Below are 10154 nucleotides of genomic sequence, written 5' to 3' on the forward strand. Positions count from 1 at the left end.
TGTTTTGTTTTTTTTTTTTGTTCTTTTCCAGTAGTCTCACTTTATTAGATACCACATCAAGAGAGGATGTTGTGCTGCATGCAGCGGAAGACTGGAGGATTTCTAATTCCTGTGTAAGGTTTTCTTTTTCTCTTTAACAGTTGTAAACTGATATTTGGCTGTAAAATCACTGCATGCGAGTCTGAATGCAAACAGCAGTAGAAGAGGCTTTTCATTTTTCTTTTTTTTTTTTTTTTGCCTTTTTGTTTGATTGTTTTTCACCATTCCCAATCCATAGGTGCATGCTTTATTTACAACAAAAAGAAGTCATTCAGGGCAGGAATTACCATCAGAAAAACTGAGAAGGGGTGGGGGGCAGAGACCAGGGCTGTGGTTTTGCACAATACTGAGGAGACTGGCGAGTTGCACTTGATTTTTGGAGGTGCAAAGAGATGATCTGAGTACCCTTTTCCCAAAGAAAGCAGGCTGAACAGGGAATGGGAACACAGGATGGGATAAAGGTAACCTTAAGTGAGTTGTTCTGCACATACAAAGGAGGCTGGGCTGCTGCAGGACTGGGAGAAATTAAGGAATTGTTGAAATAATGGTTTTTAAAGGTTTTTTTACCCTCAGCCACCCTCAGCTGTTTTTTTTCCCCAGCACAGCTCCGTGCCCAAGGGCTGCTCTGGGTGTGACCAGGAATGTTTGGGCCAGGTCCATCCCTCTGGAAAGGGTGGTGGCAGCTTGGAGCCATTAAGGTTGAAAAAGGGAGAGTCCAACCATTGATCCTGGCTCCCACCAGCCCAGCTGGGCCTGGAGCAGGGATGCAGAGGGGAACAGTCCAAAAAAACGGGATTGTTCCAGTCTGGTGCTGACCAGAGTGGCTCAGGGGTGCAACCCTGACTGGCACAGAGGCAAGAATTCCACGAAAAAGGGGAAAATTTCCAGGCATCCTCTTCCATTCCACCCCAAGCCAAGCCACAAGCACCATCACATCACCTGGGGTGATGGAAGAGGATTCCCAGCTCGGGCTGGACCCTCTGGGGTGGGTTGGGTTGGCTTTTCCCACCTGGAGATCCAAGGAGGGGGGAGCCTGTGCCAGCTCAGCACAGAGGGGTTTGTGTCACCCAGGGCTGGGGACACTCAGGGCACATCAGCAAGCTCTGCTGGGGGTGGGGGAAATCAAGAAAATTATCAGGAAAACAGAATTCATCCGACTCAAAGAGAGGGCAGCTGCAGCAGAGGGTGCAGGGGGCTCGGGGGGAGGTTTCACACACACCATGCTCAGTGTGACAAAAAATTCCATATATTCCATGGTGCTTAGTGTGCTCTATCCACAGGGCCTGGGGTTTTCCAGAGCCAGGGAATGGTTCCAGAGCCAGGGAATGGTTCCAGAGCCAGGGAATGGTTCCAGAGCCCAGCAGCAGCAGCTGCAGAGAGTCTGTGCTCTCCTGCTGTCCGGCCCAGATCCAACAGCTCCAGGCCATCCTTAAAGTGCAGGCTGAGGGTTCTTGTGCAGAAAACTGGGAAAAAAACGAAAGAAAACCAAACCAAAACAACCCAAGTTTGGAAGATCTCGGACAGTTCCAGCTAATTCCAGGAGTTGTGGTGGTTTAAAGCAAAAATCCTTGCACGCATCAGGGGGCTGGGGGGAAGCAGCAGCAGCTCCCTCAGCTTCCCTCCTGAGGAACAGGAAATCCTTGGAAGCAGGAGGGGTCTGAGGGGACCTAGGACCCCTTCAGGGCTCGGCCAGTCACTACTACACAGCTCAGAGGTGAGGAGGAGGAGGTAGTCACAACCCTAAAACACAGCTGGGCTCCTAGAGCAGCGGAGCCCCCGGATTCCTCGGGCCAAGGAACTGCCCGCGGCTGGAAAGGACAGGAACCGACCCCAACCTGCTCCCCTGCCAGCACAGAGCTCCCTGAACCCTCCTTGTCGCTGTCTTGGTGTTGGTGGTGGATCTTCTCAGCAAAGGATGTGCCACAACATTGCTCAGGTGGGCCAAACCAGAGGTGAAGCTCAAGCAGGACTTGCAGGATGACACCGGTGACACCGGATTTGGCCTAACCACGACGACACGGACACCAGGCGACGGTGACACCCACGCCAAAGCCAAGGAGCTTTTTCGTTATTGCAACTGAGGTATTGAGATCACACAAGCAAGGACAGGCTGAGGCTCCCGAGCCCAGCACTCCCATCTCCCGGGGGGAGAGGCCGGAGCGGCGAGGAGCGGAGGCTGGAGGGACACAGAGCGTCGGAAACGCGACGGGAATGCTGCCACGGGGACGGGGAGAGAGGGGGGAACAGTCAGGAGGGAACTATTGCTTGCCAAAATTACACACCGGGGGAACTCGACGGCCTCCCTCCCCCGGCTGAAAATAAATAAGGGAGAGTAGAAAAGATCTGGGGGGGCTTCCAGTGGAGGGGAGGACGGAGGGGGCGGAGGACCCTGGGATCAGAGGCTGTAGCAAGGCGTGGCTGCGCTGGAAGACGGGACACCAGGGACATCAGGGACCTACAGGGGTGTGGCAGAGGGTGGGGAGGGCAGGGCTGAGGCTCCCTTTAATCACTGGCCACGTGGTTCTCGTTCTGCAGGGTGTGCCAGCGCTCGATCTTCTTGTCCTTGTTCTTCAAACACTCGTACCAGTGTTTCAAGCGCTCGCCCTTGGCCGTGATTCCCAGCTGGCAACCGCCTGGGGAAAGGGGAGAAGAGCAGACTTTGTATCCAGAGGTGGTGCTGATGTGCCGGGAAATCCCGTCATGGGCACCCACCTCACACCCTGCAACGCTTTTTCCACCTCCTGGATCAAAAAAGTAATGGAAACGCCTGGAGATGCTTTTCCTGCCCCGAAGATCTCCCAGGGTGCTGAAAATGGGGTGCACCCACCAGATTCCATCATCCCACGCGGGCAGGAGGGCCCCCTCCCATCCAGCAAACCCAGTACCAGGCACCAAACCCCTGCCCCAGAGGGCAGAGCCTCCCAGCCCATCGCTCACCGATGTAGTCGTTGGATTTTCCGATGTCGTAATCCCAGACGGAAATGTCCAGGGATTTCTTGGCCAGGTCGCTGTGCTTGATGTCATAGAAGAACTCCTGCAGGAATGGGAGCACCCACGTCACACCCCAGAGGAAAACACACCCGAAATGCTGCAGTGAAAGGGTTGGACCTGATCCCTGCACAGCCTGGATTCAAAATCCAAGGAGAGGATGGTAAAAATGTAATTAATGAAGGAAAAACGCTCCTTCCCTGTGATGCCTCTTTTCCAGGAGCTGAGCTCCCCCCTTGCACCTACATGAGCCCTTTCCAGGTGTCCCATCAAAGCAGCACCAGTGGAGAATTTCCAATTTGCACCCCCAGGAATGCTCATCCCACCCACATCCCCAGCTGGGATGCAGGGAGCTTTCAGGGTGTGCGGTGCTGCCACGGCAAAGTCATTCCCAAAATATTCCTGGGCACAGGAGTGGGAAAGGAGCTTGAGCAAAGAGCCAGACCTTGGGGAGTTTGTCTTCCACCTCCTCCACTCAACACAGCATTCAGTGAATTGATTTAATAATATAAAAATATCCATCCGTACCTCGTTAAACTCAGGATTCAACGTTTTCTTCTTAATCTGTGTCTTGTGCTTGGCCTTTTTGCCCATGTCAGGTTTCAGCCAACTGGGGGCAACAGAAAACAGCTCAAAATTCAAGTGCAAGAACAGTGGGAGTTTCTAAGCTTAAAAAGCGAGCTTCTGGGCTGGAAGAGATTTATTTAGGGCCAGTCTCCCTTCCCACCTTCCAGAGGATGTGGGAAAAGTGTGGGGCTGGGGCTGTGCAGCCTGGCTGCAGATCCAGAGCTCATTTTAGGGCTGGGATTAATTAGATCTGTTAGAAGCTGATTTAAAAATGTAAAGCCACCGTCTTCTGTTCGTGGAAATGGAGAATGCAACAAACAAAGAGAGACTGGGAAGGGAAACTGCTCAGTTCCACTGGGCTAGGAAAAGATGAGCAGAATATATTCAACATGAGAGTTACTGAGTGAGTTTTAGGGAGAACAGAGCTTTTTTTTTTCTGAAGGCAAAGGAAAAAACCAGGAGCAAAATCCCCACCAGGAATGGCTGCAGGGACCTCTCCGTGGTGCCGCTCATGAGGTCGGAATGAAAACCCCGCATCCCCAGGAGCCATGTGGGTTTGTGGGGCAGCGAGCAGGGCACGGAGGGACACGGAGCCACCTCTGCCCTGCAGCCAGGGTGGGTCAGAGGTGGGGAGAAGGATTCGCTGCCCTCCAGCTTCCACTGTCCCTGGACTCCCACCACGCCCTTGGAGAGCCACGGGTGGGAATCCCTCCTATGGATCCCGGGGAAGTTGGGCTGCAGCCCCAAACCCACCCCACATCCCCCCCGTGTCCTCTGCTGGCAGACATGAGGTGACCAGTCAAAGCTTGGACTCCTGAAGTCTTTTCCAGCCTTTAACAATTCTGGGATTCTCCATGGGGCAACCACAGGATCTGGGCATTTGGAGAGCCACGGACCCAAGGGCTGGGTCAACACCACCCACGCTGGGGACACCACCAGCGCTGCTGGACAGCTCCTGCCGTGCCAGGGCTCCAGAGGAAGGACAGCAGGCGGCTCCAGCCCGGAGCCATTCCCGGCTCACTCACAGCTTGACGAAGGGATCCGAGTATCCGTTGGCGTCCATGGCCGCCAGGTGCACGCAGCGCACGATGCCCACGATGAGCCCGCCCTGCTGGGTGCTGTACATGAGGGACACCAGGATCTTCCCGCGCTCCTCCACGTCCCCACCGCGATCCACCTGCGGGAGCAGCCGCCAGAGGCGGGCGTGGAGGAGCCGGGATGGGAAAACTCCGCGTGGAGGAGGAGGGTTGGGAAAACTCGAGGGATGGGATGGATATCGGGGCACGTGGAGGGATGGGATGGGATGGGATGGATACTGGGACATGTGGAGGGATGGGATGGGATGGATACTGGGACATGTGGAGGGATGGGATGGGATGGGATGGATATCGGGGCACGTGGAGGGATGGGATGGGATGGGATGGGATGGGATGGGATGGGATGGGATGGGATGGGATGGGATGGGATGGGATGGGATGGGATGGGATGGGATGGATATCGGGGCATGTGGAGGGATGGGATGGGATGGATATCGGGGCATGTGGAGGGATGGGATGGGATGGATATAGGGGCATGTGGAGGGATGGGATGGGATGGGATGGGATGGGATGGGATGGGATGGGATGGATATCGGGGCATGTGGAGGGATGGGATGGGATGGGATGGATATCGGGGCATGTGGAGGGATGGGATGGGATGGATATTGGGGCATGTGGAGGGATGGGATGGGATGGATATCAGGGCATGTGGAGGGATGGGATGGGATGGGATGGGATGGGATGGGATGGGATGGGATGGGATGGGATGGGATGGGATGGGATGGGATGGGATGGATATCGGGGCATGTGGAGGGATGGATATCGGGGCATGTGGGATCTCTGGGACAGGGGGATAATGGGGTTGTACACAAGGGATGGGTGGATGGAGCTTGTCCTGCTCCAAGGACTCACCTCCTCCTCGTACAGAGCCATCCCACGGGATGCGCCGGTTGTCCCGGCGCGCTTCGTCTGGGGTGGGAAAGGGACAAGGAGAATGCCATGAATGACCGGGAGAGGCACCACCCCCACAGCAAAAGAGCCTGGGAATGCATGCAGCCCAGCTCCTGCACTGCACTCCAAAGTGGAAGGGCTTCAGGAATCTCCCTCTGCTCCATCAACCCCCATCCCAACGGATTCAACGGGGGACAGAGCAACCTGTCCCCTCCTCCACGGTGACATCCATCCACAGGGGCTGGCAAAGCCACCAGCAGCAGGCTGTGGAGTCACTTCCCATGGATTCCCACCAGGCTCTTATCTCCTGGCCATGGGATGTCACACCAGCCCAGGCACAGGTGGGAATGCAACTCCTGAAGGTGCCAGGGAAGTTCAGGCACCTCCAGCCCATCCCTGCACCCCTCAGGCGCCATTTTCAAGGGGAACAGGAGGAATTTCCACGGACACTCACTGGTATTACTCTCTCCAGGCAGATGTTGAAGTTCTTTTTCTGGTTGGCTTTGAGCTTTTTCAAGGCAACTCTGGTTTCTCCAATGAACTCGTTGTGGCCGAATTTGTCCTCGTCACACACGGAGATCCTGGAGGGAAGAGGGGAAAGGGAACATCAAGCAGGCTGGAGCAGTGCCTGACTGCAGAGCCAAACCCATCCCTGCAGGGGCACTGCTGGGGGGAAGGAAAAGCAAAACAAAACCCCCCCCAAAGCCACACTTGATCTGGATTTCCTCTGACCAAAATTTCTATCTTGCCAAAAAAAAAAAAAAAAAAAAAAAATCAACATCTTTAATATCTGTTTTGTGATAGGGCAAGAAATCAAGAGGTGGAAGTTTTCTGAGGGGGGAAGAGTCATAAATTTTAAGAGAAATTTATAGGGACTTATTTTTCTGGGCTCTTGTCAAATCAGCAGAGATGCACATCTCCACGATGACAAAAATCATAGTGTGATCAACAATCTACTATTAAATTACGAGGTCAAAATGCCAGTTCTCCTCTCTTCAAAGAACCACCCCAATGACCAAATTCATGTTGCTTTTCACCCAAAACTGCATTTCTCACAGCCCTAACCCCCCCCCCCGCACTGCTGGGGATGGTGCTGTGAGTGAGGACACCCAGAGCCCCACCCCGTGGGACCCCTGGGCTGCTGCTGGCCTTGCCTGAGGGTTTTCCTCTGCATGTCCTCGTCGGTGATGCCGTGGTACACCAGGGTCTCGTTCCACACCGGGTTCCGGGTGTTGCGCAGCGTCTTCGTCCTCAGCTTGTTCGACTGTGGGGTCAAATAAACGCAGGGGAGTCGCACCCCAGGACTCCTCCCTGCACAGATCCCAGCTCCTGGCAGGGATGCCCCATCACAGCTGGCACAGCTGGGCGATGCTGAGCTCCCAGGGAGCATCAAGGTGGAATTTCGCACAAGCACCGGGGGTTTGGTGACACGTGGTGGCCAGGAGAGACTGGGTTTTGTCATTCCCTGGGGTTTATTCCCTCAGGGAGAGGGGAAAAGGTGCCCAGGGCAGGCTGTGGGGGCTCAGGTCACAGCTCTCGTGGTCTAAAGGAGGTGACAGAGGGGAATTGAGGAGCTGTCACTTGCTTGTGTGTGTTTCACAACCGCACGTTCAAAATTATATAAAAAAATAAAATAAATATCAGCAAATGAGAGCAGCAGAAATCAAAGCAATTCCCAACATCACACCTGGATTTCCTCCAAACAAGACCAGGTGTCCCTGTGCACAAAGCAAAGCTGTAAAATCAATCCAGTCACTTTATTATCCAGTTTTCCCCTGGTTTTACTCTGAGCAAAACTCTGCTGCAGCTCTAATCAAAGAGGCAGCACTGCTGGTGGTCACTCCTTCCTCAAGATTTGCCCACCCAGACCAGCTCAGCTGGGCTGGGGAGGGAGATTTCCAGGAATTTCCATGATGGAGCCAGAGTTTCCCCCCACAGCTCCAACAAGAACGTGCTGCAGCTTCCAAGCAAAAGGATAATTCCAACCCTGGGCATAATTAGATTTCTGGGCAGATGTTTTGTGATGCATTAACAGCAATGCCTCCTCTGGAGCTTCCCTCCATCCCTGAGCAGATTCCTGCCTGCAGGATGAGCTGTTCTTGGGTTTGGGAGAGCATCTGGGAGCATCGTCCCTGTTCAGAGACACCCCCAGGGGAAAAACAGCAGCAAGCAGAGAAATCAGCAGGGAAAATCTGATCTGAGGGGGATTTGAGAAACCTCTGCTCCATCCCCAGCACCAAACCTGGCAAAGCCTCACCTTGCTGGCTCCAGGCAGGAGGTGCAGCTTCACATAGGGATCAGCCAGGCCATTGGAATCCATTGGTTTTAAGCCCTAAAAAAAGATAAAGGAAGCACAGGATGTGAATCCTCCTTCAGCAAAGCCAAGGAAGAGAAAATCTGCCCATGAAAAAACTCCAAGTGACCCAAGAGCCTCTGCCCTGAGCAGCTGTGGGTGCCAGGATGTCCATTCCAAGAAAAAAAATCAGCATTGTAGAATCACAGGATGGTTTGGGTTGGAAGAGACCTCAAATATCACCAAGTTCCACCAAGCAGGGACAACTTCCACTATCCCAGGCTGCTCCAAACCCTGTTCAACCTGGCCTTGCACACTTCTAGGGATGGGGCAGCCACAGTTTCTTGGGAGGACTGTTCCAGGGCATCACCACTCCCACAGATCTCTTGGATCCACAAAAGGAAAAGTCCTCCAACCCTCCCCAGCCAGGAGCAGCTGTGCCTGGAGCCTCCCAAGGGAGCAGCCTCTGCCAGCAGCCACATGGCTTCCTTCCCATTGTACCAGAGAAACTGGCAGCCAGATGGATTTAAATCGGGAAAAAGAAGGGGAAAGAGGAGTTCTTGCCTTGGCCTTGATGAGGGTGCAGTGCAGGGAGCTGTTGTCCTGGTCGTAGAGCAGGCTGAACTCCAGAGCTCCCAGCGTGGCTGACAGCAAGGCAGGAGGAGGAGGAGGAAACAACCTCTTTAAAACCCCAGCCAATAACTGCATTTAATCATCCCCGATTAGTAATAATTAGAAAGATTTGCGGGTCAAATGTAAAAGCTGTTTAATGCAGTGACACTGTGCTGGCAGCGGCCAAACCGCCGCAAATCCAGGCGGATTCGGGAGCTCGGCACAGCTTTGCAGGGCAGGGACTGCCCAGGGAGAGCAGCCTGGGGCTCTGGAGCTGACTCCAATACTCCCCAGGCAAGGGAGGAGTCATCCTACCAGCCCTTCCCCCAGCAGTTCCACCCTGGACCGCCCTGGGGAGATGCTCCACCTTGGGCTCAGCACCTGGCTCCTGTCTTGGCTCTCTGGGAACCAGCTCAGCCTCGTGTTCCTTCTTCAAGAGCAGGCACAGAGGGCATCAGCTGCTCCAGTCCAAGCACCTGATCCCGACCCCGAGCAGCTCTTCCCACCCACGATGTTCGACCACAGATTTTCCCCCTCAAATCCCCGGCCCAGCTCCGAGCCCCGCAGGGAAGCACCGTTCCCCAAGGACTTTCCCTGCCGGACACCCACCGCGAGTCACGCCCACCCAGCAACCCCCAAACCCCACATTTCCCAGAGAAACTCCCTCCCTCCCTGCCGACATACTGCCTTCATCCGAGTCGTAGCTGTTGGCATCCTCCTCCTCCTCCTCGCGGGGCTGCTGCCGCTGCGGCTGGGCTGCGGGCTGGGTGGCAGCAGGGGGCTGCCAGGCTGGCCTGTCCTCCCTGCCGGGGGGCGCCGCAAAGCCCCCTCCCCTCTCCTCCCTGGCAGCGCCGCGGGCCGGCTCCGGGGGGCTCGCTGCGGGACAGACCCCGTTAGCCCCCGGCCCGTTCTGCCCCCAGCCCCCCACAGCCGGCTCCGGGGGGCTCGCTGCGGAGGAACCCCGTTAGCCCCCGGCCCGTTCTGCCCCCAGCCCCCCACAGCCGGCTCCGGGGGGCTCGCTGCGGAGGAACCCCGTTAGCCCCCGGCCCGTTCCGCCCCCAGCCCCCTCGGGCTTACCTTGTCTCTCCGGGAAGCGGGCGGGACTCCCGGGACCCGGCCTTGCCGCTGCAGCCGCCGGCGCTGGGGACAGAGGTGGCATCACCGCCTGGGACATCCCCTGGTGCCCTCTCCCACCGCGTCCCTGCCCCGGGGTGTCCCCAAGGACCGAACTCTCGGCCGCGCTCCCATCGCATCCTACCTGCGGGTGCCGCTGCCGGGGCGGATCCAGCGGCGGATGCGGCAGCGGGAGCGGCGGTGGCCGGCGGGGGTGGCCGCTGGCCTTGCACGGAGTTGGTTCTCTTCACACCTGCGAGGACAGGGGACAATCAGCAGAGACCACCCCGGCTTTGTGTCCCCCCATCTGTCCGGCCAGGGAGGCAGGGGCAGCACCGCTCTCACCGGGGCTCCTGCTGACCCCGCTCTCGGCAGCGTAGTCCCGGCTGTCGCTGTCCCCGGCCGTGTCCTCGCTGCCGCACGGACCCGGCCGGCCCTCGGCAGCTTTGCGGCTCCCCCGGGCGGCCGCTGTGCCGTCGGTGCCTGCAGGGAGAGGGAGAAAGGAGCAGTGAGGCTGGAAAAGCGAGCTGCCGTCCCTGGCCTGGGCGCCAGCA

The 10154-nt window shown here is 56.5% G+C and overlaps 1 protein-coding gene across 1 annotated transcript in view; it reads right to left on the reverse strand.

Annotated features, from left to right (window-relative positions):
• RPH3A (rabphilin 3A) overlaps positions 1-10154 on the reverse strand; it is a 17473-nt gene continuing 7319 nt past the window's right edge. Inside the window, exons 2-14 of the mRNA XM_038152884.1 lie at positions 9946-10141; positions 9746-9853; positions 9565-9627; positions 9172-9363; positions 8440-8519; positions 7840-7914; positions 6737-6846; positions 6037-6163; positions 5544-5600; positions 4620-4771; positions 3556-3637; positions 2977-3073; positions 1-2672 (exon numbers count right to left, since the gene is read on the reverse strand). Coding sequence (XP_038008812.1) covers positions 2542-2672; positions 2977-3073; positions 3556-3637; positions 4620-4771; positions 5544-5600; positions 6037-6163; positions 6737-6846; positions 7840-7914; positions 8440-8519; positions 9172-9363; positions 9565-9627; positions 9746-9853; positions 9946-10141 — 1470 coding nt within the window. The 3' untranslated portion in view covers positions 1-2541. The remainder of the gene's footprint in view (positions 2673-2976; positions 3074-3555; positions 3638-4619; positions 4772-5543; positions 5601-6036; positions 6164-6736; positions 6847-7839; positions 7915-8439; positions 8520-9171; positions 9364-9564; positions 9628-9745; positions 9854-9945; positions 10142-10154) is intronic.

The sequence above is a fragment of the Motacilla alba genome, chromosome 15 (assembly GCF_015832195.1).
Source record: "Motacilla alba alba isolate MOTALB_02 chromosome 15, Motacilla_alba_V1.0_pri, whole genome shotgun sequence".
Classification (NCBI taxonomy): Eukaryota; Metazoa; Chordata; class Aves; order Passeriformes; family Motacillidae; genus Motacilla; species Motacilla alba.